At 48.5% G+C, this 27,639-nt stretch overlaps 1 protein-coding gene across 2 annotated transcripts in view; it reads right to left on the bottom strand.

Annotated features, from left to right (window-relative positions):
* Window positions 1–23,363, bottom strand: part of DYNC2I1 (dynein 2 intermediate chain 1) — a 37,733-nt gene extending 14,370 nt beyond the window's left edge. The window contains exons 1-14 of one of the 2 annotated variants that reach the window (XM_036247535.1): window positions 23,316–23,363; window positions 21,255–21,308; window positions 20,281–20,677; window positions 19,482–19,573; window positions 18,114–18,419; window positions 16,549–16,604; window positions 15,464–15,518; window positions 14,962–15,027; window positions 13,118–13,195; window positions 9,320–9,539; window positions 5,865–5,967; window positions 3,323–3,452; window positions 1,862–1,973; window positions 738–826 (exon numbers count right to left, since the gene is read on the bottom strand). In XM_036247535.1, coding sequence (XP_036103428.1) covers window positions 738–826; window positions 1,862–1,973; window positions 3,323–3,452; window positions 5,865–5,967; window positions 9,320–9,539; window positions 13,118–13,195; window positions 14,962–15,027; window positions 15,464–15,518; window positions 16,549–16,604; window positions 18,114–18,419; window positions 19,482–19,573; window positions 20,281–20,677; window positions 21,255–21,308; window positions 23,316–23,330 — 1,773 coding nt within the window. In that variant the 5' untranslated portion in view covers window positions 23,331–23,363. The remainder of the gene's footprint in view (window positions 1–737; window positions 827–1,861; window positions 1,974–3,322; window positions 3,453–5,864; window positions 5,968–9,319; window positions 9,540–13,117; window positions 13,196–14,961; window positions 15,028–15,463; window positions 15,519–16,548; window positions 16,605–18,113; window positions 18,420–19,481; window positions 19,574–20,280; window positions 20,678–21,254; window positions 21,309–23,315) is intronic. The other variant, XM_036247536.1, reaches the window with a different exon arrangement.
* Between the last annotated feature and the right edge of the window lie 4,276 nt (window positions 23,364–27,639).

Genomic DNA, 27,639 nt, shown 5'->3' with positions numbered 1-27,639 from the left:
TGACAAAACATGGGGTGTAGACAAATGCCGAGCATAGGCTACCGCTGCTGTTCTTACTGTGCTGCTGACAACCCAGGAAGAGCAGCGGACCAGTCCCTGCTCGGACAGGGTCCCGCTCGGCAGGACGGCTGAGGACACTGGACCCAGGCAACGCCCTGCAGCACTGATGGACCAGTGGGGTCAGGCCCTGTCCTCCCCACCTTTCATCCCGGCGTCTGCCTGACCCTCCCCTGCACCTGTGAGCTGCCCCTTCGCCCCCTGGAGCTTACATGGAGAAGTAATTCACTGAAAGGGTGTGAACGGGGGGTTTCACCGTGGCAGGGGAGAAGCACAGGGCGGCCTGTCCAGACTGACCCACATGTCAGCTGTTTTACACAAACCGAGAGCCCTGTGGGATCACAAACACCCAGTCCACTGGGCGCTATCCAGAGATTCGCCCGGAATATTCACGGGGACGGCACGAGGACTGCCACTTATTTCACGTGACTGAGGGGTGGGTGGTGGGCTGGTGGGGGTTCAACTGAGACAGTTGGCCAGGACCTGATAACTGCGGAAGCACACGAAGTCTGTCCCCTTATCTCCGCGTGCTGTCTGAAATTCCCGTGGCCAGTTTAAAGCCATGAATTTAGCTCGCAATGCCCAGACGTGTGTGTGCCCTGCCAGCCTCTCCTGTGTCCCCAGTCTGCTTCCTTTAGAACATCACCAACTGCAAGAACTAAGAACAGCGCAGCGCCTACCTGGCAGGCCGCCCGGAGGAAGCTGGACAGTCTCGGGGTGTCCACCTTGGGTACAACCGCAGCATCACAGGAGTCTCTGCTCTTGCTCCCTGGGAAAGTCACAAAGAGCCAACAGGTGGGCTCTGAACAGCCGCTCACCCCACACCCAAGCTCCCGCATTCATCTCTGGATCTCCGTTTCCTCAGAGCAATGGCGTCCCGGCAGCAGCAGGTGGGGGCAGCAAGCACCCAGGTGTGCGCACCCTCGCTCTGCGCACGTGAAATTCCTGTCATCTCGTGAACCCATGTCACCCACACCAATACATCTTGTTTTGTATAAAGTCTGTGACAAGAATCCCACTTAAAGACATGAAGGCAAAAGTAGGTTTACAGTCATGATACAAATGCTACAAGTTAGTCAACAATCCGAGAATAAACTCTGTTCTGCACACTCGCAACTGTGAGCCTACTCTGCCCCTGCAGTTTAAGGCACCAGCTGTCTTGTACGTGCTTGTCTCTGTGATTTCTCACGGTGAGGCTCCTCCACGGAGAGCAACACAGACATTCCTCAGCGTCAGCTGCGACGTGCATGAGACATCGACATGCACGCGGCTGGAGAGAGCCCGTGCTCACAGACGTTGTCTGGGACCTGCTGTCCGCACGGATGCAGCGTATCTGGCAACTGCACTTCGTGTATGAAAATCGCTATTAATGAGAATAGACTATGCCTCAGTTAAAGGCAAAGAGTGTTCGGAAGCCATTGTGAAGCTGTGTGTGGGACACGGACTCTTTCCGCTGTCAAGGAGTCAGAGAGACGAACCCCGGTCCCAGTGTCAGGGCGATAAACCCTGGTCCCAACGTCAGAGTGATGAACCCCGGTCCCAGCATCAGGACAACAAACCCCAGTCCCAGTGTCAGGGAGATGAACCCCGGTCCGGGCCCAGAATGGCCCCAAGCTCAGTGCTCAGACCAGTGGTTCACAAGCCTGGTTTGCTCTACAGAGAATGCTTGGTATTTCTACGGTCAGGTACTAACACTCACTCCCAAAAGAAAGAAGAAGAAAGAACAATACATGAAATGAACACAACACCAAAAATAACGTAAAGAAACCTGGCTCTCGGGGGTCAGGAGCACAGAGCTATTTACCTCCAGAAACTGCCGGGCCTTCCCCTGGGTGCTGGGTCCAGACATCCCTGGTCTCTATCTCCTCCGTCTGAATGTCTCGTTCCACATCGTCGTCATTACACTGAACATATGCCTTAAAAACAAAGGTGCTGGAGTTACACTGGGTCTCAACTTCAAAGCAATGTCTCTTACTAAAGAGAAAAATTAAAATTTTTAAAGTGATTAATGGTCGTCTTCTTGCTTTTGTCAAACAAGGGTCACGGCATGAACGACCGTCAAGCAAAGACTGCTGTGTCTTCGACGTCTGCTCGATGTGACAGGCCTGGCCTTCTAAGTGTGCTTTGAAAAGTCACATCAAACACTGCAGCTTGGTTTTAAAAAACTACCAGGTGGCCCACCAACAGCTTTTTTTAAAGAACATACTGACTTTGCAAAACCAAAGGCAATCTTTGATTTCAAAGACGTGCATGCTTCAGTGAAAAGGTTCTGTCACTGACACCTTGAGGTGAGGAGAACGAGAAGAGGAGTGAGGCAGACCACTCGAGGTGAGAGTGAGTCCGCAGGGTGAACCCAGCAGATTCTCTGGGTCTATCCTGTGACCTCCATCCTGCTGAAAGACTGTTACGGACCAAATGGACCCACGAGCATGTGTCTAATGGCAATAACGGGGATACACGAAAATGTGAGAGATGACCCCTGGCTTCCCACTTCGAGAAGTTGACCTATCACAAAATTAATGACTAGAAGCACTGCAGGGGAGTCCAAAACTGTGAGGGATGGGCTGTAGCAACTCTGAAATAAGAGAATTCAGTGTAAGTCATGAGGGAAGGATTCACCTCAAGACAGGCCCTGGGCACAGAATATGCACAGGTAGATGGCGGGGGCTGGGCACGGGGACAGGGAATGCACAGGTAGGTGGCGGGGGCCGGGCACAGGGACAGGGAATGCACAGGTAGGTGGCGGGGGCCGGGCACAGGAACAGGGAATGCACAGGTAGGTGGCGGGGGCCGGGCACGGGAACAGGGAATGCACAGGTAGGTGGCGGGGGCCGGGCACGGGGACAGAAAATCCACAGGTAGGTGACAGGGCTAGACACACAGGGAGAGGTGCAATAGAACAGAAATGATGGGACGAGGGTGAATCATACCAGTGAGCTTTGGAATCACTCAGTGCCCTGCACTTTAGACTCTGCATGGTGACAGTCACATCCTCACTGGGACCCCAAGCTAGGGATCCAGGTGACCTCTGTCGCCACGCCACTGCAGTCAGAGTGTGGGAGCAGCCTGCTGTGCGTGGGCCTCTGTGGACACCTGCACATACTGTCCAGGCTCACGAGATGGTGTGACGAGGGCCCTCTCCCTCACGTCCATGTCCTGTGCACATTCCCAAGCCCTCACAGTCCAGAACAAGACACAGGACAGCACAAACCTTCCTTGCGCTTTACTCCCTTTTTGTCACTTGGTCAATACCTCTTGCACTAACCTGCTTGGTATTTTTCTTCCCGAAGTTTCTGATGTACATGTCATATTCATTCACTGGTGGCAGATCCAGGAGTGAGAATGTGAGTGAAAAGTCCAGGTCTATAAGCCGAAGCAGCTTGGTGCTGCGCGTCCTTGAAAATAAATTGGAGATGAGACAAAAGTTAAACTGAGTGATGAGCAGGGGAGCGTGGGAGAGTGCGCAGCGCTTCGGGGCGAATGGAGCTGGGTCAGGACCGCCCTCACCAGTCTGTCCCAGGTAATCAGCGGCCTAGGTGGACCGGTGCTGAGGGAACACCAGGAAGCACATCTCCAGCTGCTCTGACTCAGGGCTCCCGAGTCAACACGACACCTCAGGGAATAAGTTCCTAGACTTGCACTTCACGACCTGATGTGCCTGGGTCAGCTTCCCGTTCTGGGATGTCGCCTGTGCTGTGGCCTGAGGTGCATGCCACCCACTGCCCTGAGGCGCAGACCAGAGACTCACAGGACTTGACAGTGCATCCGACAAACAAATCCTCCTCACAAGCTCCCCGACCCCACGCACACTTGGTTTCCTCTGCTCGCAGACTCCTGTCCAGGCACCCGAGCTGGACCCTTTTCTTCTAGGTGCCCCAGGGCTGGTGTGCCGAGGCTCAGGTCAGCTCACTGCAACACAGCTCTACTTCCACACCACTGGTGCTCTATGGACAGGGGCCCTCCCCACTCCCTCGGGGCCTCACCCAGAGCTGCCACCTGCCCATGACCTTCCTCTCTGGCCAACACCCGTCCTCCACCTTACAACTCCAGTCTGTCATCTCCAAGTCCTCAGCCACACGGCACCCGACATGAGCCCACCACTTCCATGTGGATGTCTGTGACGACCTTTTCATCCTTGCTCCTGAAGTTTCGTATCTGGCTTTCGCTCTTTTTCCCTTGGGTCAGACTGAATTTACATCTGGTATCAGTGCTCTGTGGTTTATATTTTTCTCCTCTGTTCCTTTATTTCCTCACAACACAGACACAAAACCAGAACCCGTCCATATACCTATACATATCCCTATATTTTCCTCAATTTTAAAATTATTATCATCAACCCATTTGCATTTCAGCCGTTGGTTTTTAAAATTTTTCTAGGTCTTTAATTTCTGATCCAAAATAATCCATGTGATATGCTTACACATTATATATCACAACACAATTGACATCCTAGGACCGAAGGCCCAACACAGAACCAAGTTCTGATGGCCTGAGCCCACAGTGATCGCTGCATGGAATGTGGTGGCTGTCGTTTTTCTGCCTTTTAGATACAATTTTATCTTTTTTTTTTCTCTCACCCGAGGACATTTTTCCATTTTTTGTTCAGATAAAGTGAGAAGGAGAGAGAGGAAGAGAAAGAGAGAGAAACATTGACGTGAAACATCGAGTGGCTGCCACCCACACAATCAACCAGGGCCGGGGACAAACTGCAACCAAGATACGTGCCCTTAGTGGGAACCAAACCGGGGTCTCTCTGGACCGCAGGTCGACGCTCCAACCGCTGAGCCAAACCGGCCAGGGCTTATCTCGTATTTATATATGCCTAAACAACACACCATCATCCTGATTGTTTGAGTTTGTAAAAATTGTGTTAAACTAAATTTAGTTTCCAAGACTTGAACTGAGTAAAAAAACAAATAAACAAAAGAAAACCCAGCCATAAAGGTAGAAATTGGTCTCATTACCTTGATAAGAGGCCCAAAATTAAGGACAACAAAAATGTGGTGGAAACTTATTAATTTTATGATTGATGATTTATCTGCCCATTTAGCAAAATGTACTAAGCACTGACTAAGGCCAGGCACTGAGCTGGATGACAGAAAGGATTTTAAACCCACTTAAAACAGATTTAATTTTTACACTTACTCCTACATCATACGTCAGTTTAATGCCGTGGGACTTTGACTTGAGACTACATACATACTCTGAGTTTCCTAAATATATACATCTTACAACTCTCCAGGCTTAGTCATTAGGAGCCTGGATTAGACTTGGACATCTGGGAGTCCTGGACTCAGAACTCAGCTACGCCAGAGGTGGCCTTCAGCCTCTTCCATCCATAAGGTGGGCCGCGAGGACCCAATGAAATAGCTCACACGTGGGTCACAGCACTGGGGCACTATACCCCGCAACCTCCTCGGCTGCACCCAGTGGGGAGCACGCGGCCACCCCAGCACCATGTGGCCTTCCCTGTGTCTCAGGCAGGAGTGGCGCTGAGGCCGGAGGGCCCGGTTCACTTGCTGCCGGTGTGGTTTCCCACGGCCAGCTCCGCGAGGGCGTGAGCGGATTCTGTCGCAGCCATCACAGGAGCCTACCAGATAAGTCAAGAATCTGGTGGCACCGGTACCAAGCATCTGCATGCGGCACACACCTGCTCTCCCGTGACAGCGGACGCAGAGCGATGCGGTGCCAACCAAAGGCTGCAGTCAGCAATGAGACAAAACGAAAAGCCCCACGCTGCAAAGCCTGCTGGAGAGGGGTACACAGACACCCCACGATCCCTCCTGCCTGTTTCCCGGCATACCTACTTTTGCTTGAGGGTCAGCGTCCGATTCTTTTGACGGTGAGAGGCAGTTGCAAAATCCACAAAAATTCCACAAACATGGGCTCTGGAAGGTGAATTGGTTGCATCTGTATAGAAAGAGAAAAAAAACCCAGTAACTATTTTTGTGAAATATTTCAAGCAAAAACAGTTGCGAGTAAAACAACTGAAGCATATTTTATTTTTTTATCCTCATCCGAAGACATTTTTGTACTTATCTTCAGATAGAGCAGGAGGAAGAGAGGGAGGAGGAGAGAGAGAGAAACATCGATGTGAGAGAGACACATCGAGTGGCTGCCACCCACATGACCCCAACTGGGGACAAACTGCAACCAAAGTACATGCCCTTAGCGGGAACCAAATCTGGGTCTCTCTGGTCCGCGGGCCAACACTCCAACCGTTGAGCAAACTAGCCAGGGCTAGAAGCATATTTAATAATTCCAGTCCACGATGGACAATAACAATGATAAACATCGTCCTCAAGCATTTAAGAGGCCTCTGCCATTTCCATTCACAGCTCTCAGGCAGCAGAGCAGAATTTGTTGTGCATGCACCTGTCACTCGGAGAGATTGAGTCCCTGTGCGGTGCTGCCCTACACTCCCACCTCTCTCCCCGTTCCCCAAAGTGAAAGCTCCAGTGAGGGAGCTGGACATGCAGACACAAACAGCTGAGACACGGAGACAGACGCAAGTCACTGCTGCTCCTCCACAGGTGCAGGTGTCAGTGCTCAGACAAACTAGTGACTGCAGGGGCTCAATGGCTCCAGTCATGGTGGACGGCTCTGCCCACTGCCCTCCTGTGCACAGGAAGAGCCTCATTTGCCTCTGCCCTCCAAGGATTTCTAGGGTTTCCTGTATGGATTCCCCTCACACGTTTATTTACGTTTATTTCACTTCTTTCTCATGACCTCTTGCCGTTTTATCAAACCCAAGGCCAGTGGACAGCTAAGGCGTGGGACCCAAGCTGGCAGCTCAGTCACCACCTGCTATGTGACTGTGAGCAGGTTGCTCATGTCCACTTCTCACATGTCAGCAAATGGACCACAGGGCAGCACTGGCACAAGGAGGGGAGCAGGCCGTGGCGATGAGGGGAGCTCTCAGCTGTGTGCACCACATGGTCACTACAAGACAGCTATTCAATATTATCCCAGCCTCAAAAAGGAAGGGACTGAGCCTGGCCAGTGTGGCTCAGTGGTTGAGCGTCGACCCCTGTACCAAGAGTGGCTGGTTCAATTCCTAGTCAGGGCACATGCCCAGGTTGTGGGCCCGTTCCCCGTGTGGGGCATGCGGGAGGCAGCCAGTCGATGTTCTCGCTCATTGAAGTTTCCTCCCTCTCCCTTCCTCTCTCTTTAAATCAATAAAAAAAAAAATTGTTTTTTAATTTTTTTTAATCCTCACCCAAGGACATTTGTGCATTTATCTTCAGATAGAGCAGGAGGGAGAGAGAGAAACATCGACGTGAGAGAGACACATTAAATGGTTGCCACCCACATGACCCCAACCGGGGCCAGGGACAAACTGCAACTGAGGTACGTGCCCTTAGCGAGAACCGAACCCGGGACTCCCCGGTCTGCGGGCTGACACTCTAACCGCTGAACCTAATCAGCCAGAGCAAGAAAAACTTTTTTTAAAAAAGGAGGGGACTACGTTTAAAGTCACAGGACTAAGACTCAGATGAAGACTGGAATAAAGATGCCCCTCGCTCAGCTTGCAAACGTAAATGCCAACACTCAGGAAATACTTGCTCGCCAACCAAGTAAACAGCTTACCTTTGGAGGTGTGCAGACTCCTTCAAATACCTCAGTGCCCTGGACAGTAATTTATCAAATGGTTTCCTATGGCCCTGAAAAAGGGTCAGGTGTGCAGTCTATGAGCACATGGACAGTCAGCACAGGGTGCAGCGGGCACTGCGTGAAAATGGTGCTGTGGCAGCTGGGGCTGGACAGCAGACACAGACAAATGCTCGCAGCCCCAGTAACGGAACAGCAATGCCACTGACAGTAACTGTGCTGAGACGTGCCTGATACTCTTTTAAGCACTTTATATGTATTAGCTTATTAATTAATCCTCACAGCCGTAAAGAATGCCTTGCCCTTGTTTTACAGAAAGGAAATTGAAGCACAGAGAGGCTCAGTGCCTGCCCATGGTCACACAGCCAGAAAATGGCAGAGTCGGTGCTACCGAGGCCATGCTGCTGCTCCTGCAGCAGGAGGACCAGGCTCTGCTCGGTCAGGCCCACTCAGCGTTAAGTGGAGCCTGGAAGGCAGCTCCAACTTGGTCTGGAGAGCAGTGTGATCAGAGTGAGTGCTTCTTTCAAATAAAAAATATAACAAAAAATAATGCCTTAAAGTGGGTTCTCAATTTTTATAGATCAAGCTAACCAAGGCCACAATACCCAGAACAATGTAGATCTGTTCAGAAAACCATTAACTTGAGGATGAGATCTTGCAACTTCTCAGCCATGGCACGGCAGGCAGGCAGTGAAGGCCGTCTCACACCCCCTTGCCCCCACTCTAGTACCTGCTGCTCCACAGTGATAGGTCACGAAGGGGACCCTGCTGGACACCACCGCCACCAGGACAGCTACTCCTGGCTATACATTTAGAGACTGTTGTCTAAATGGGCACACTCCAGCTCAGTTTTTCTCCCTCTACAAAAGGCACAAATATGACAGTCATAGCCGTTCTGCCTGACCTTCACTAGATTATCACAGCGTATAAAGTACTAGACATACTTAACTGTATTCCTTACGACTTATTTCATAGACAATTTAAAGTAGCATATTATCCAATAATAATTTTAATATTGTCCTAGTTGACCTTCTGTGCTATTTTAGAGCTAATTTTTAAAATCAAAATGTCATAGTTTTTCCCTTTAAGTGATTTAAAAACATCCTCTCCTATTCTAACAAGATGCCAAAAATTTGAGCCAAACATCTCTATTTTCATAAAGACAACCCCTTGAAACATGACTGGTGGGCCATGTTCCTGCATCTTCCCCACCATGATGGCCCTGGGTTCTGCTGATGCTTCTGAGAGGCCTTTCCGGAAACTCAGGAACAGTGGTATCAAAAGAACGAGAGAGAGAGAGAGAGAGAGAAAGAACGAACAAACAAGAGCATGTGCTGTAGCTGGCAGGCGGACAGCAGAGGGGAGACAAGCAGGTGTGGCCCGCGAGCGCCCCTGCACCGACAGTGCCCACAGCCACCCTATGCCCCCTCCCGCTGCAGGCCAGGGCACAGCCCCCCCCCCCGCCCCCCCATCACAGGCTAGGGCACAGAGGCGACCTGCGCTCCCTCTGGGGATGATCCTCAGCACACCAGGTAGTGATGTCTCCCAGAGCCCAGCAGGGCGTGAGGTGCCAGCGTGCCTGCCGCCTGGTTGCAGCAGGAGGGACTGGGGCCCAGTCTCCTGTGAGCGCAAACATGGCTTTCACACGCACCTGTCCCTGGGTCCTTCTCATGCTCCATTCGGCCTTGCTTCTGAAACAGCTTCGAAGACAACTTGCCAATCCTCTCATTTTCTGCATTAATGGCATTTTGAATTTCTTGTATCTCCTTTTTCCTGGCTGGAGAAAGTTCTTCAGTTTTCTCTCTGGACTCCGGTTCATTAGTGCTATTATCATCATCTCCATCACAGACCTCAAAGTCATCTTCATAGTCCTACAAACAATGATAATGTTTTTGGAAACTAAGACAAACAGACTTTGAAGAACACTTCTACAAAGCAAAACATACAACTGATCATTTAAGTCGACATCGGCATCATGATGGAGTAAGAAGACCCTATGCAACTCCCCTTAAATGTGTAAGTCGGACACCTGTCCTCCAACCAAGGCTCCTCTGCTCCACTCACAAATGCACCCGAGAGATTCACGCATCAGAACCTCTGCAGGTGGGCACATTGGAATGCACAGGGCGGGTGGGACAGAGAAGAACAAGGATGATCTCTGCAGACGCAGTTCAGTGGCCACCGTGGCCCCAGCTAATGCTGCAGCGGCCTCCACACTATGGTCTAGCAGAGGCTAAGAGGGGCAGAAGCAGCCTTGTTGCTCAAGAATCCGGCTGTCTCCCCCTCACAGCAGTGGAGATACACCTGAGGCCTCCTGGACTCAGTTCGTGATGTCAGTGGCCATAAGGAACAAGGGAGCAATGCAGCAGGCTTGTGAACCCAGCTATCCCCCACCACCACATCCCCCTACCACAGTGGTAGCACCCAAGACAGAAGCAATCAGGATACAGCAAGGGCACCCACCAACCTGGTCACCCAGGTGGTCATTTTTATGGCCACAGTGACCCTCCCCAACCCTGAGGTTTGTCTACTTAGCCCAGAAGAGAAAACCACAACTTGCACGACAGCACCATCTACTGGAGAACCATGCCGCAATCGTCAAGCTGCTCAATCCTCAGACTCACACCTGCAGGAGCGGCTCAGACTTCACTGGCACCAGCAGAGGAACAGCCCACGGACCACCAGACAACCAGGGACAACAAAGGCAGCAACACAGAGAAATAGGACACGTCTCCCAACCCAACTCAAAGCCACGGAAGACTGTGCTGTAGATGACAGAGAATTCCAGGTTGCTGCCATGGAGAAACTCAATGAGGTGCAAGAAACTCAGAAAGGAAGCTCAATGAGCTCAGAAATAAAAATTAATGAGCAAAAGGAGTACTTACCAAAGAGACTGAAAATATAAAAAAGAACCAAACAAATTCTGCAGCTTAAAAACTCAAAAAATGAGACAGAATGATCAGAGTGCACTGGAAATGGAGCAGACTCTATGGAAGAGAGGTAGTGAGATCAAAGACAGAAATCTAGAAAAGATTCAGGTGGAGGAAGAGCGAGAACTATGATATAAAAAATAAAGAACTCTACAAGAAATATCTGACACCATTTGAAAGAACATAAGGATGATGAGTATCCCAGGAGAGAGAAGAGGGAACAGGGAGCCTATTCAAAGAAATAACTGATAAGGACTTCCAAAACCTAGGGAAGGAAAGGGATATCCCAGTACAAGAATTATCAGAATATCTAGTTATCTCAATGCAAAAACATTTTATGTTAAAACTGTCAAAAGTAAACAAGTGCTGGCAAGGGTGTGGAGAAAAGGGGACTCTGGTACACTGCTGGTGGGAATGCAGACTGGTGCAGCCTCTGTAAAAAACACTGTGGTGTTTCCTCAAAAAGTTAAAAATTGATCTACCATTTGACTCAGTGATCCCACTACTAGGAATATATCCTAAGAAGCATGAAACACTAATCAGATGTACTCCTATGTTCATAGCAGCACTATTTACAACTGCCAAAATCTGGAAACAGCCCAAGTGTCCATCAGTAGATGCATGGATAAAAAAGCTGTGGTACATGTACACAATGAAATACTACACAGCTGTAAGAAAGAAAGATCTCTTATCCTTTGAGATGACATGGAGGGACCTGGAGAGTATCATACTAAGTGAAATAAGCCAGTCAGAGAAAGACAAGTACCACATGGTCTCACTTATTTATGGACTATAATAAACAAAACTGGCTGATGATCAAAATAGATCCAGTGACATGGAAATAGGAAACAGATTGACAAACCTCGGAGGGAAGGCGGGGGGAGGGAAGAGATAAAACAAAGAATTTATATGCATTTATGTATAACCAATGGACACAAACAATAGTGTGGGAAAGGCAGGAGGGGGTAGAGTGGGGAAGAGAGGGTCAATGGGAGAAAAAGGGGAGTAATACTTTCAACAATCAAGATAAAAGAAAAAAACTGTCAAAAGTCAATGATAAAGAATTCTCAAGGCAGCCAGGGAAAAAAGATAAATCAGCAAAGAAAACCCCATCAGATTATCGTCTTATTTCTCAACAGAGATCTACAGGCTGGAAGAGAGTGAAATGACGGACTCAAAAAACACAGAGAGAGAGAAGCCACTGGCCAAGAATAATAAGTCCAGCAACAGTCACCTTGTCGATGCGATGGGGAAATGAAGGCTCCCAGACAAAGGAAGCTGAGGGTGCTCACCAGCGGGGGCCTGTGTGGCGAGTGCGGGGGGGGGGGGGGGGGGCCCTGCACTGAGCACAGACAGGTGCACAGAGCCGAGTGAGACGACGGACAGGCAGAGGCCGGAGTTGACTCTACTTCAGGACAGGTTATCAAACAATTGTAACATGAAGGTAACAAAAAGAAGCACTAAAAATTACTAAACCACTGCCATTTGTTACTGAACATAACACATAAAAAGGATAGTTTGTGACAACAAAACAAACAGGACGGGGGGAAAAGGGCTGAACTTGTATCAGTGAAGGAAGGCACTGTCAGAGGGAAAAGGACAACTGTATCCGTGAGACAAACCTCACGAACCAAAAAACAATCCAGAGCAGGGACCAAAACATTAAAAAAGAGAAAATGAAGAAAAACATCACAGAAAACCATTGCACTGAAACAGCAGACAAACTACAGAGGAAAGAAACAATGGAGACAGAGTGCAGGAAACAGTGAGTCCTCATCTCTCAGAAATCGCCCTAAAGGTAAATGGCTCCACTCACGGACTGAAAACAAGACCCAGCTGTGCTGCCTGTAAGACCGCTCTCAGCTCCAAAGACAACATGGGCGCTAGTGACGGGGTAGAAGATGGCCCTCCTGCAAATGGGGAGGGTGAACTGGGTCAAGGGGTCTTGAATACACGGTGGCAGGAGACGACACGAGCACACACTGGAAACTCAGAGGTCAGATTATCCTCTTCCACTCCTGAAATTCGTACAGTGTTACTACCCAGTATCACCTCAAAAAATTCAATCTAAAAGTTGTTTTAAAATAGTAATATAAATAGACAGTCCTCCTTGTGGCTAGGAAAGATGTTGGGAGGTCACCAACTTCAGTCGCTGAATCACAAATTGGTATGAAATATTGCATTTGCTTCTTGATGAATGGACCAACCCTACAGAACTACACACATGAAGCACTCTTATGAGTGATGTGCAGCTGTCGCTGTGCTGAGACTGTGGGTGTGTTGTACATGCTCTGTGTACACACATATCTGTATTTGCAGCTCATTTAACAATGGATTATATTATACTATCATTACATCAACTGGTAAGCATTGGTAGTGGTATAGCAAACGTTTTATAGATAACAGACCTAAACCAAACAGATATGTCCTTAAGAGTAGTAAAAGAGAAAAGCTGTAAATGACTGTAAGTTAGGAACACGTTATTTTAAGCCGAGAAAAACTTTAATGTTTACACATACTTCAAAATCATCTTCAAAACTGGCTGTGTAGTCATCAGCGCCAACATTTTCTAAGTTGATGTCATCCTTTTCAATTTCCTAGAGGTAAAAACCAAACACATAACAAAAGTACTCAATTATAAATTTGAATCTTGCAAATAGGTTGGGAAAATACATGTTTTCTGAGATTCGTTTGAAGTTGCTAACTTAAAAGTGTTGATATTTATAAATCTAACAACCTACCTTCAAAGTCTTTAGGAATTTGCTAACTTATTAGTATGACCAAAAAGAGAAAACAGTTAATAAACACATCCTTTTTGAGAAACTTCAGTAATTCTGGTGGCTAAAGAAAAAAAAGTGTTATACAAATAAATTCCAAACTTAACCACTGCCTCTCCCTGGTCTGTGTCCTGTCCGTGAATACATCCCTACGTCTGCATAGTCAGGAACACACACACGCACGCCCCCCCCCCCCCCACCTGTCAGAACTGTCAGGTGCTCCAGTGACTTAAATATCAGTGATGAGGTCTCAGGTGTGGAGCTCGTACTCAGCACCTCCCCATCCGTTCCGTCAGGGGGAGACAGGCTGCCCCTCAGTACCAACTTCACCCCCTGCAATCTGGGGATACATAGAGGGTCCAGAGTCCTGTGGTAGCAGGTGTGCTCAGTCATGTTCTGGAGGCCTGGGGACATTGCACAGGTCACCATAAGGCCACCTGGTCTGGGTCTTAAGGATGAGTAAGGGTTGCCAGGAATCCTTCATTGCCTGAGGTTTGGGGAGAGCTATTTTTTTTTTTTTTTTTTTTGGTACATGCCCCTAGTGGAAACCGAACCCAGGACTCTCTGGTCCGCAGACCGACACTCCAACCACTGAGCCAAACCGGCCAGGGCAGGGGGAGAACTATTTTGAGCAAATAAAACTTTATAGGAAAACTGCCCCAGGAAGAGGCGCTCTTGGCACATCATCATATAAAGTCACCAGGGTATGGTGATGACACACACAGCCTTTATGGCACAACCTGTTGACTGGTAAGAGAAACCAGAGCAAATGTAGTGCAGGGGTTTAAACCAGTCACAGCACCGCCCCACTGACCTGTGCTCCAGCTCACTGCCACCCGTGACCGCAAAACATCCGACAGTCGTCCCCTCGGCAAACACGCACAGCACCCCGCAGAGTGCCAGGCTCTCCGCCAGGGAGGGCAGGTGACCTCTCCTGTCTCTGCACATCCAGAGCCCAGTGAGGACAGTGACAGGACGACGCCATCCCAGCTCAGCCACCTTCTGTGGCGGCAGCGAGCAGAGCGTCCTGTGCTTCCCCGTCCGGTTGGGAAAGAGCTCCTCAGTCATCAGCGGTCCTCGCTCATAAGAGAACCTGTCACTGCCTTCCTCTCTGAGCAGCACACATTTCCAAAAATGATCTGTGACTGCAACAGCTCTCACTGACAACAGCCTGAGCCTCGTCTTTTGCAACATCTCTATTCAGTTTCTTCAATTCTCCCCAAACTATTGAATGTAAATGCATAGCACGGAGGAGAAGGCTGGCTGCTCACTCGACCTGAGCCTGTTCCCTGCAAAATGCAGTGCACAGTCTTCCAACCTCATCCACATGGAGGGAGGTACCGGGCCTGGGCAGCCAGTCCCCCTGCAGCCCTGAACCGAGACAGCCTGTGACACGATGGAAGACTGTCAAACCAGTGTGAACACAAACGTCACATTAAAACCTCTTCCCCTTCCTTTTCTCTGTGGTCCAGGAGTACTTGCCCCCCAGTCCAAGGTGCTATGGGAGCAAGCCATCATGAGAGAGGCTTGTGTCTGCACAGGACGCACCCCCGCCCCCTGCCTACACATCGCAGGACACCCCTTACCCCAGTATCTTCACTTTCCAGCCTGGGAGACAGTGTCCATGTGGCAGGGCCCTCGTCGAGGCTGTGCTGGGGGACAGAGCACGGCCAGGTCAGCAGTCGAGAGAGGGTCTCCAGGACACCCACAGACCGCCCACCCCTCCTCCCTATAGGTGCTGCCATCAGGAGTTAGGGAATCGGGTCCCAGCTCTGAACTGTACCGATGGGGTGACTCTCTGTGCCTCAGTCTCTCCTCTCAGAAATGGGGAGATTATGGCACCTCCTGCCTAGTACCAATGAGAGAGGGGGCACAGTGACTCTGCCCAGCATGGGAACAGCTGATGGTGCCCCTGCTCTGCGACAGTTGTTGTTGGATGGTTTCTGGTCCATCTTTTCACCTTCAATCTGAGTCCTCTGTCCAAGTGTCTCCTATCTGCCTCCAGGAATCTCCACTCCAATGAGCCATAAGGCAGACGGAGGTGCCAGTTGACCTTACTGCACAGTAAGATCAACGTGAGGTTCTTACCTTCCTTCTCGAGTCTTTATCTTTTTCATTGTTCCTCACTACAGTCTCTGGATGCCTAGAAAGAAAATATGGTCAAAACCAAAATAATTTAAAAATAAAACATTTTGTATGTCAGCAAAGGCTCTTCTCAATATTTGAAAAGATTAAGAACTGCTGTAAGTTGGCAACTTCCCAAAGTGTGCTTTATTAGAGCTGTAAGTTCGAAAGTCTTCCTAGCACTTCTACTGTTTCAACAGTGATCCGAGACACAAAGTATCTTCAATGAAGAAACTGTTTTAACAAACTTGTGTATGAATCTACATCCTTATACAAGTTCTAGAAAATTCCTGTAATTTTATTAGTCAATCCCAAATGTTATTTTATGTTAAATATAATATTAGGATTCCAAAGATTTATCTTGAATGTCCTATTTTTTAATCATATGCTCTATGTTAGTTGGGACCTAAAATTAAGGCTTTCAAAATTTCAAATTGATTCTCAATTTTTGGAATGTCCATTCATACCAGTTCAATGTGCATGTGGGCTGGGAGGCGGGAGCTGAGCACAGCTCCTCTGGGCACCCCAGCAGGCTGGCAGGACAAAGATTAGGAATTTGCCCCCAGGGTAAGTGCTAGCTCACTCACACTTGTAAGAATCCGGGCAAGGCATTTAGCCTGTGTTTTCCTCATCTCTGAAAAAGAAGCACATGGCCACCAAATACACTAAAATGTAGAGTTTATATACAAAATGGGTGTGTCAAATGTCTATTGGATGTGGACCAACAGCCCCCTGCAGACACTCTGCCCTCCCAGGCTGGACAGTCCTACGTGGAGGGGCCATCTTCCAAACGAGTTACTCCCCCAAAGTGAGTTCTGATTTTCTAATTTTGTATAAGCACATATAAAAAAGGCATAATTGGATCAATAATTGGCAAGAAGTTTCCAAATTCCTCTAGTGCCCCTGAGATATAATTTGCAGGGGTAAGTGAAGTACATCCATGGTTTATTGCCATTTACTGGCTATAACTAGGCCCAATAAGAACAATCCAGTTCAAAGCATTCTGTGTGTTATACATAACAATCGACCAAAGGACGCGTATTCCTTACTGGCCACCAGTCCCGTCTCTCTTTGAACTTCCACCTCGGTTTCTGTGTTCACCATTCTATAAAAGAAAACAAATGCCAAGCCATCAGCCAGTAAATCATAACAGTTAAGCATAATAAATAAACTGTAAGCCCGGCCACTGGCTCAGTGGACTGAGCATCGTCCCATGGACTGAGAGGTCCCAGTTTGATTCTCAGTCAGGGAACGTGTCCGGGTTGCCGGCTCGATCCCTAGTGGGGGGCCTGCAGGAGGCAGCTGATCGGGTTTGTCTCAATCGATAATTCTATCGCTCTCTCCCTTCACATCTTTCTAAAATACAAATCAATAAAAAAATATATTAAAAAAAAAAAAGCCCTGGCTGGTTTGGCTCAGTGGTTAGAGTGTTGGCCTACAGATCAAAGAGTTGCGGGTTCAGGTCTGGTCAAAGGCACGTAGCTCGGTTGTGGTTCGGTCCATGGCCCTGGTCGGGGTTGTGTGGAGGCAACCACTCGATGTGTCCCTCTCATGTTAATGTTTCTCTCTCTCTCCCCTTCTCTTCCTCCCACTCTACCTGAAAATAAACGGAAAAGTATCCTTGAGTAAAGATTTAAAAAAATAAAGTAAAATAAAATAAACTCTGTAAACAAACAGGGACTCAAAATTTAACAACAGGTATCTCATAAGATAGCTGTTGTTACCAGTATTTTTAGTCAGTTAGGTAATTGTGCAAGGGGATGAATAAAGGTAGATGTACTAAAAGGTGACTATGTATTAGCTCAGTAAGAGAAAGTTATACTGAGCAATTTCATATTCTCTTCAGAGCTTAAAATTAAACTTTCAAATGTGGCTTTTCACAGACCTAGGTACCTGTAGAGAAACATTTAAACAATCTTCTTACATTAGTACAATTTTAAAAATATTCCAGTGAAGAAATGGACATATAGGTGGGCTGTTGAGAAAGGGTGAGGATGCTGGTAGAAAGCACTGCCGGATGGTGACCCAGAGGCCGCGGTGTCCTCAGGGCTCAGGAGAGCACAGGCCTGGGATTCACCACAACCAGACTAACCCGCTGCATCCTCTTGGAGGGATCACCACCAAGAAACACATGAAGTCACATTCGCCTCAGAGTCTGGGAGCCACGCAGCAAAAGCGTATACGTGAAAACAAAAGATGCTAAAGGGAATGCAGGAAAACGTTAAGCAACTACAGTAATCGTCTTAACATACACAGGAGGAAGACTGGACCCTTACGATCAACAGTTTTTTGTGTGTTCTGTTTTGTTTGCAGACAGACTATCAAGTCTGGTTGAAACATGTTGCTAAGTTATTCACTTAATTTTCACTTTTAAAAACATCAGCTTATTAAATTTCAAAATGTTATGATAGTTTTCTGAATATGTGTTAAAAGTGCTTCCTATGTCCCAGGTCAGGAATCTCTATGTACTGACCACACAACAGACATGAATCACGTCTTACAAGGCGATGCCTCTTAGCCCACAGGTCTCAGCCCTGGCTGCACTCAGAGGTGGCTCCAGCTGTAGGGGTGCCTCCTGGGGCGGTCCCAGGGCAACCGGCACCAGAACACAAACCTTGGGCTCCCGTTTCCTGTGCTCCTCTTTCGAAGACCTCTCTTTTCTGCCCATGCTGCCTCGGTGCCTCTCCTCCTCCATGCGAGCACCTTTGTGTTGTTTTTCTCTGAGTCTCTTGTCCCTGTCATTTTCAGAGAGTGAACTGCTTTTCTCCTTTGAATACTTCTCTCTTCGTTCTCTTGTGTTGCTTTTCTCTAGAACCTTCTTTCCTCGATCGGGCTCTTTGGGCCTCCGGTGTCTTCTTTCTCCCTCCTCTTTGTACAGCCAGTATTTCAGGGGGTTGTCCTTGCTGTCACCATACTGCAACTACGAAGGGACAGTGAAACGCAGCGTGTGGAGACGAGCTCGCTGTCTTGGTTACCACAAAAGCAAGGAAGGCCGAACCACCACTGCCCTCCAGCCCTCCATCCTGCGCCAGGGGCCTTCCCACACATCCGCTCTGATGACCCCTCCAGAAAGGAAAGCCCCTGCCCCACCCACCCAGGGGACGAGACCCTGCAGCTCAGTGTCCTCACCCTGATGTGGGAACCATGGCCAAATCCCTGTAGAGTCCAGGTCTCCTCCACAGCCCGTCCTTGTCACACTTGTCACCCTCCCCCCAACTCCGACACATCCCCAGCTGCACAACACACAAGCACTTCTGTGACCCCTCTATGCATGGGCTGCCCCACAGGCTTCTCTGTGGCAGTTCACACACCTGCCTTCCCTGCACAGGGACACGCTGAGGACCGGGCACTGTGGATGAGTCATCACTGTACCCCAGACCACTGTGGATGCTCAGTGATAACATGACGCCCATCACTGGTGGTGGGTGCTGGTGTGCAGGCCAGGCAGTTGGTGTGTGATGCTTGTGCTCAGACTACCAGCTCTGGGAGCTTCATGTCCCCACGGAACCCAGAACTAAGCCTCTATTCACACAGATCAGCACTCCCTGGTCACTGCTCCACGGTCAGGGTTCTGACCGCATGCTCCTCATGTCCGTCCCCCATGCTTCTCTGTTCCGGTGGCCCCTAAGAGTTTCCATGCCCCCACCCTGCTCATCTCTGTAGGACACGTTCCAAGAAATGCCAACAAGCCTCAGACAAAACTCAGTTTCATTGACTGCACACCCACCACCAGAATAATTTCTATGGGGCTTAAAGATTTAAATGCTAAAAAAAAATGAGGACCACCCAGAACACAGCACAGGTGACTACTTGTGTAATGTTGTGTGGTGAAGGGGCTCTACGCCTCAACACTTCATAACTTATAACTAAACGCAGCTTACCCCAATATCTTCTCAGGCCTTGAAGTCTGTTACAGGGTTTCCCACAATGCCTCTAATAGTGTATCATCTACCTGCAGTGTTTTGGGGTCTGGTCTGCGTACCTTCCTTTCTCGGTACCTTCTTTCTCTCTCTTCATCTCTTCTTTCAGAGTCCTTATCTCTCCTCTCCTTCTCTTCAGTTCTTACTTTACTTACTACAAAAAGAAAACTTATTTTTAACATTCCCGAACTTCAGATATCAAGAAGGTCTCCTTACATCTTGCTGCAATCTTTACTGTACACACTGCATTACAAAATTATGTATTAGCACATGAAACCATATTCTTCGATTAGAACACATTCTACAGTCTCAAGAATGGAGAGTCCTAGAATCCAAACTAAAAGTGGAATACAGGAGGTGACGGTGGCAACTGCTGCCGGGGCAACTGGGCAAATGTAAGACTCACTGCTGGAAACTCAGAGGTCCCTCCAGGGTCCTGTGTTTCCGACAGAGGTGCTCAGGGCACCACAGCCGGCCCAGAAAAAAAGGGCCCCGTGGGGCAGACATTTCCGCCAAGTACTCAGCTGCAAAGGAGTCAATGCCACCTTGGGGTGACCGGGGGACTTCACTCCTGAGGGCTCTGCGGAGGCAAGAGGCCCCTGTGACAGATGAAGGCACCATTTGCAGCCCATTGCTGCCATCCACCCCCCCCACCAATTGTTATTCCTTTCATTCACTGAAATGAGTTTTAAAATACCAAAAGGAAACCACCTTGCAAAGTGCACAGTTCAGCAGGACACAGCCAAACGCAAGGCTGAACCATCTGAAACCAAGAGAGAGGGTGACATGGGAAGGAGCGTTTCAGAGGCACTCACCCCCCAGGACAGGCCCAGCACAGAAACCACAGCCCAGCACACACACCTGACCGCGCCCTGTGCTCAGGCAGATTGTGGTGCGCAGCGGCGGGCTTGGGCTCCTCCCTCCGCACACGGTGCTCTCGGCAGTCCCTTTCAGGGTCCTTGACTCTGCTCTGGTGCTTCTCTGTGTCGCGCTCTCGGGCCTTGTCCCTCAATTTCTCTCCATCAGGGTCCCGGGCATCCCTTCTCCTCTCCCGTGGCCTCTCCTTGTCTCTGTCCTCACGAGGACGCTCCCTGGAGCTGTGGTCATCTCTGTCCACCACCCTCTCTCTGTGCTTGGTGTCCCGGTCTGGGTCTCTGGGCTTCCGCTCCTTGGACTCTGGGAGGTCAGTTTCCAAGTCCTTATGTAGCTTCTTTTCCTTGTGTTTCTTATCTTCCCTGGGAGTACCCAAATGTGCAGCCTAGAGCAAGAAGGAGGAAGGGGTTTCTGACATGACAGCTACACTCAGTGAAAGGCCTGAAAACACACTGGCTGCCCCTGTGTCCCATCCCTCCACCCAGGAAGGTCAGGAGAAATCTCCACAACCACGTAGGTGGTGTCACACTTAGCATTTCTATGACTGAAGACCAGTGTCCACTTATGAGACAGACACACATTTGCGTTTGCCGTCAAGTCAAATCTAAAACACTACATGGATCAGGAAGAAAAAGAACGGGATACTGCAGCAGTGTCATAGTCTCCGAGACAGGGGCCACCAGGGTTACACAGCACTCAGGGGGTCTCTATCTCAACCTCCAAGCCTCCATCCACATACACACATGCGTACCACACACGTCCACACACACCTGGGTTCTGAACATGACAGAAACCCGACAGAGCTGGTGAGATGCAGCCTGGGCTAGGAAACCCTTTCCCGCCACAGACCCAGAGCTACTAACCACATGCCTTTGCCTCTGAGTCAAAAACACCCCTGCAATGAGCCACACCAGGAAAAACTGTCCAATCGGACCCCAGCTCAAATCTTTTAAATACTTTACCCCAAGGTGTTTTCTGAGGTCATCTGCTTTCCATGTATCATCTTTGGTTCTTTTCTAAAAAGGAAAGTAGAAACTTATAATTTTCCAAGTTTAAAATTTTGGCCATTTTAGACAGTGACAATTAGTCCTTAATACGCAAGAATTTTCTGACTCTATCAGAATAAAAGTTAACAGAAATACAAATTCTTAAAAATTATTCACTAGTCTAGAATTACCTATAAATTATTACAAAATATGTTCCTTCGGCTACTTTATAATGCAATGTCCGTGTTGCTTCAAGGCTTGGGCCGAGCGTAGGTACCACGCAGTCCTCACCTTTTCCATGTCACTCTGCGGCCTGTGAGCGCCAGTCCCTTGACACTCAGAAACTTACTTTAATTAATCCAGGGCTTCATTCATAAATATGAAATGTCCATCAGGTGTTTGAGAAAAACCAACAGAAGAAAGAAAAGAATCGCCCTGGTGGGGTGGCTTGTTTGGTTGGAGCACCATCCAGTACACCAAAAGGTTTCCAGTTCAATTCCTGGTCAGGGCACATACCTAGGTTTCGGGTTTGATTCCCCAGTCTGGACATGGCAACAGACCGATGTTTCTCACATCAATGTTCTCCTTCTCCCTTCCTCTCTCTCAAAAGTCAATAAAAGCATATCCTCAGGTGAGGATGAAAAAGAAGAGAGAGCCCTGGCCAGTTTTGCTCAGTGGTTCGATTCTGATCAAGGGCACGTATCCGTATCTCGGTTGTGGTTTGGTCCCCAGCTCTGGTCGGAGTCGGAGTCGTGAGGGAGGCAACCAATCAATGTGTCTCTCTCTCTCTCCCTCCCACTCTATCTGAAGATAAATGGAAAACTATCCTCAGGCAAGGGTGTTTAAAAAAAAAGAGAGAAGCCCTGGCCGGTTTGGCTCAGCGGTTAGAGCATTGGCCTGGAGTCCGGAGAGACCAGGGTTCAGTTCCCGCTAAGGGCATGTACCTCGGTTGCAGTTTGTCCCCGGCCCTGGTTGGTTGTGCGGGTGGCGACCACTCGATGTGTCCCTTTCACATCGATGTTTCTCTTTCTCTCTTCCTCTCTCTCCCTCCCACTCTACCTAAACAAAAAATGGAAAAATGTCCTCGGGTGAGGATGATAAAAAAATAAAAAAATAAAAGAGAGAAGAATCAAGATAAACAAATAGAGAAAATGACCCCCCAAAGTAGAAAAATATTTATTTTATTTAAAAAAGGCATAAAAGTTACAACCTCAGGAAGATTAAAAAAAAAATTATAGGCACAAGTTAAAACATATGCTATAAAAACGGGCACTGTGAGACCAAAAGTTGTTAATATTAACTTAAACAAAGTAAAACATTTAAGTAGACAAAGCTAACAGTAAAGTTGGAGAAATCTCCCAGAATATATATGCATACAAAAAAAAAAAAATAATAAGAAAAAAAAAGGCAAAGAGATGGAAAATACAAGCCTCCAGGACATCTAATGAGAGACTGAATCCGAGTTCCAGAAAGAGAGGATGGAGAGAGCAGAGTGGCAGACACAGAGAGACACACACACAACAGACAGACACACACAGTCACACACTCTTCCTCGAAGGGAAGGAACCTCGAGTTTTCGTTCTGAACGCGACGATCTAATGCCCCGCACCAGGCCGCTCCCGGCGCGACCGCCCCGCCCGGCGCGGGGAGCAGGCTCGGCAGCCCTCCCAGAGTCCGGTTTTCACTTCACAAACACACCCGCTAACAAATCACTGGGCACTTACGCTACGCGACAACCTATGAAAGCCGGAGGGGCAGGGATAGAAGACAGGGTCGGGTCTGCGGACGTTCCGTGCGGCGGCGGCGGAGCGGTAAACCGCGCACGGCCTTGAAAACCGCACACACGGCCCGCGTCCAGAAGCTGAGCGGTAACGCGAGGTCGCGACCTCTGACCTCGTTGCGTCACGGACCGGAGTCCGGCCCGGGCCTAGGACCGCCCGGTGACTGGTGGGGCGACTGAACCAATTCCCCAAGTTTAAAAACTTCCCAGAGACTCCGCGGTTCACCCGGCACGACGCGCAGCCCGTGCGCACTCACCTTGCCGGGCTCCATGCCGCTCGCAGGCCAAGGAGGCCGCGCAGCTACGCTGTATCCTCCGCCCAGCCGGCGTCGCCGACTCCTAGCAACCGGCAGGCCTAAGCAGCGGAGAGCCGAGCTACCATTGGCCCGACCTGCTCCGCGGCCTCCCCTAGCACGCCTGCGTGTGCTCGACGCCTAGCAACCAGGAAGCGAGAGCAGCTGAGAGCCCCGCTATCTCGGGCCCAGCATGCCCCGCGGCCACCAACAACGCGTCTGCGCGTTCCGACTCCTAGCAACCGACAGGCATGAGCAGCAGAGGGCCGAGCGATCGCTGGCCTGGGACTTACCTGCGCTCAAAGGCAGGTGGCGCCGGGAGAGGCTGGCGAAGCCTGTGGTCTCCCGCCTTGTCGGGTGTTGGGCGGTGCAGCTCTTGGTGCGGGAACGAAGCTGGGCTGACTCCTCTGTGGGGCCGGCAGAAGCGGGGCAAAAAGAAAAAAATGAGGCTTGGCTGCCGCGTCCGCTGCCGCGTAACCGGCTCCACTTAGCCTGATGGCACCTGGACCCGCAGAGGCTCCGACCTGGCCCTTGGAAAGGCGGTGTACATATCAAGTCCTGAAACAGCGTCCGACTTCGCAGATTTGCCATCAGGGAAGGAACGGCTTTTTCGTCTGTATAAGGCTTTGCACGTTACAGATCATTTCCCCGTTTGTTGTCATTTGATAAAACACACCTATGAGACAGTCGGAATCAATGCATTTGAAAAGGCGGCCGTTGAAAGGATGGCTTTCCAGGTGACACAACAGACCAGAGATGAATCAGTAAGACAAATGTTGTGCGTCTCAGGTGTATTTTAGCACGTGCAGAACGGAGTGGTGCAGGTCCCTTTCCAGTGAGGCACCCTGTAACTCACACTCAGCTGTTTTGCATTTGTTTAGTATGCAAATAATGCTTAGAAAAGATCACACTGTTTTCACACACAGAGTTAAGCAATACATCAGTGAGCATATCACTAATAGTCTGTACTTTTGATGTCAGTTTTTCTGTAGATACAAAATTTATTTTTCAGACATTGTATTTTTGAGTCACATGCTACTATGAACCAGTTTACAGTTTTATGGATCCATCTATATGTTCCAGAGACAAAGGCCATTTACTCAGCTCCTTGTCCATGGAATTAACAGATCCAGTACGCCTTTTATATTTAATTATACTCTGGTTTTGAACATATCACTCCTACCTTTTTCATTTCCACTTATGAGCACTTATGAAAAACATAAAAGGAAGTTAGGAAAGGAAACATCAGTGATAGCTATGTTTTATTTAGGGACTGCTCTAAATGAAGCACCAAACTAAAACTGCATTTGGTTTTTCAAAATGAATTTGGTAATTCATTTAATTCTCATAGCATCCCGAATGAGGTAGGCATGTTACAGTTCTTCAGATGAGGAGACTGGGGACCAGAAAGATTAATTTGCTTGCCTGCGGTCACACAGCAGGGTGGTGGATGATCTGATGCCAAGTATTCTCTTAACCTCTGTATCATTCTTCTGTTAACTGAGAAAACAGTCACCCACAGGCATACTGCATGAATGACCCTTCTCCCTTGCCCAGAGAGCAATCACTAATTCCTGTCAAGATAATTCTGTCTTGACTCTATTCTTTCATACCAGCCCTACCAATCCATCCTGCATTGTAGCCAATCATCTAGCACATGAATCTCATGTCACTCCCTGCTTCCATCTCTTTCACCACCAAGCAGGTTGTGTTTGTGTTGTCCAATCATGATCACAGGCTTTGCAAATGCTATTCCCTCTTACTCACTGTCTCCCCCATATATGCCAAACAAATGGCTATAGAGGAAGCTAAAATAATCTTTCCTTGGACTTTTTTCTTTTTAATCCTCACCCGAGGATATTTTTCTATTATCTTCAGATAGAGTGGGGGGGAAGGAGAGAGAAACATTGATGTGAGAGGGACACATCGACTGGTTGCCTCCTGCATGACCCCGACCAGGGCAGGGACCGAACCACAACTGAGGTAGGTGCCCTTGAGGGGAATCAAACTTGTGACTCTTTGGTTCACGGGCCGACACTCTAACCACTGAGGAAAACTGACAGGGCCCTCAGACTTCTTAAAAATTATTTTCTAAATAACTCATTGACATGCAATTACATTTTATCTTGTAATACTCTGTTATCTTCATTCAACACATGGCTTACAGAGTTCATTTGATGACATGGACACTGTAGAGTGCTAGAGATGGAAAGCTAATACAGTCTGGACCTCCAGTAGCTCATAATTGCTAGGAGAAAGAAATATGCAGACAACTATTAAATAATCTAAATGAGAGTCAGCGTGGCTTCCGCCTCTACAATGAAACCTCTGAAGCAGTGTTGGGGATGCAGCTGGGACAGGGAGAGATGGAATGGGTGGACAGGACAGTTAAGGCCCAGACCTAGGTAGGAGGGGATCTAAAACAAAGCAGAAAGGAATAAACTGAAAGAGGAGGCAGCACTTTTCTCTGAAATCAGAAAGGATGAGAGCAGAGGCTGAAACTTCAGTGTTATTCTAGAACACGCACAATGACGCTCTTCTTTTCCTCTGAGAAAGCAGAGCCTTTCATTGGAGAACTGTCTGCACAGAAGGGAAGGAAAGAGGTAATATGAAGCGGTCACAGGACATTGAGGGGTATAAAGAATAAAATACTAGTAAGAACCTAAGAACAGAACTGGGCCTGTTGTTAGACTTGGTGCAGAGAGATGTTCTACCTTGCTGGTATGACCAAATACAGGGAAGTGGGCTCACAATGGCAGCTGAGGCCAGAGGCTGATTGGTGTACAACATGGACACTTCTCTTCAATGTCCAGGTCAAATACTTTATCACAGACATGCAGGATTTCTTGTGGCTTGTGCTCATACAAGTCTTTATCTGTAGGATGTGATTCTACAACTTCTTAGAGGAAAGGCTCATTTTCCTTCCTGGGTTATCAAAGCAATTACTTGTTGTGAGGTAGTAACTTAGTCATGAGGTAGTAACTTAGTCATGAGTGGAGGGTGGCATTTGAACATTAAGCTGCTGCATAGGAAGAGGGTTTTGACTCACCATTTTATATTACAGCAGTGGGCAAAAGTAGGTTTATAGTAGTTAATATGGACAATAATACAATAATTAATAAATAGTACAAGAATAAACTCTGTTTCGCATACTCACAACTGCAAATCTACTTTTGCCCCCCCCACCCCCGCAACCTGTATTTGCAGTTTACATAATGTAATTTGGTGAAGAAAGGTAAAACCACTTCCTTTGTCTGATATTTAGTGAGCTCTACCCAAGTTGAGTGTTCTACACCCTAGAGCAGTGGTTCTCAACCTTCCTAATGCCTCGACCCTTTAGTACAGTTCCTCATGTTGTATGTGGGCCTAACTTCATGTGGGCGGACCTCCCTGGAGACAGATAAGAGGAGCGGTGTCGGTTCCTAAGAACATCGGAAATATGTTTTCCGATGGTCTTATCGATCCCTGTGAAAGGGTCATTCGACCCCCAAAGGGGTCACGACCCACAGGTTGAGAACCGCTGCCCAAAGCCAGGTTGTTATGAGATAGGTATTTATGTCTATCAACACACATATATGCATACATAATTACATAGACTCACAGATGAGGGAAGGAGGGAGGTTATGTTTATTCATCCAGCCTGAGGATATGCTGATAAACGTAATAAAAATGATTCTTGCCCTCAAGGAACTGAAAACCTAGTGGAAGTACTAATGAGACTTTGGCAAAGTTACCAATGCATGTCAGTGCTTCCCCCACCCCAAAGTCCACGTCAGGAAGTGTGATTCCTCCAGTCTAACAGGGCCGACTGCAGCTGAGTCAGCAAAGTGGTCTGTGGGCTGTCACTGCTCTGTCCTGACGACGCCAGGCTTTGTCCCTGTAGCTAATGCGTAGGTATCAAGTTGTCATTCCTGAAACCCTGCAACATGGCAGGGAAGAGCACATGTCAGCCAAGAACTTAAAAACATGTAAGTGTGCTGTATTTCTCTCCGATAGTCCCTGCCCAAAGGTGGTAATCCAAGGCTACCAGTAACGAGGTTCGAAGAGGAAGGGGGATGGGGTGGAACTAGCCCTATCGACATACATTTAACTAAAATTTCCTTGGAAGTCACCGAATATGCTAAAAAACAGTGAACTTGGAATTTTCCGGAAAATGAAGTGATCAAGGGCGGTCGTGCTTCTCAGAAACCACGTGCAAGTCGAGGCCCGGTACTTGCAGCACCGAGTCGGCCGGACGCGAGCGCCTTTCCGAGAAGCTGAGCAGCGTGCTGCCCAGGGTCCGAGTCCC

The sequence above is a fragment of the Molossus molossus genome, unplaced genomic scaffold (genome assembly GCF_014108415.1).
Source record: "Molossus molossus isolate mMolMol1 unplaced genomic scaffold, mMolMol1.p scaffold_m16_p_7, whole genome shotgun sequence".
In the NCBI taxonomy this organism is placed as follows: Eukaryota; Metazoa; Chordata; class Mammalia; order Chiroptera; family Molossidae; genus Molossus; species Molossus molossus.
Note: the sequence above shows the minus strand (reverse complement) of the source record. Positions and strands in the feature narration are given on the sequence as shown.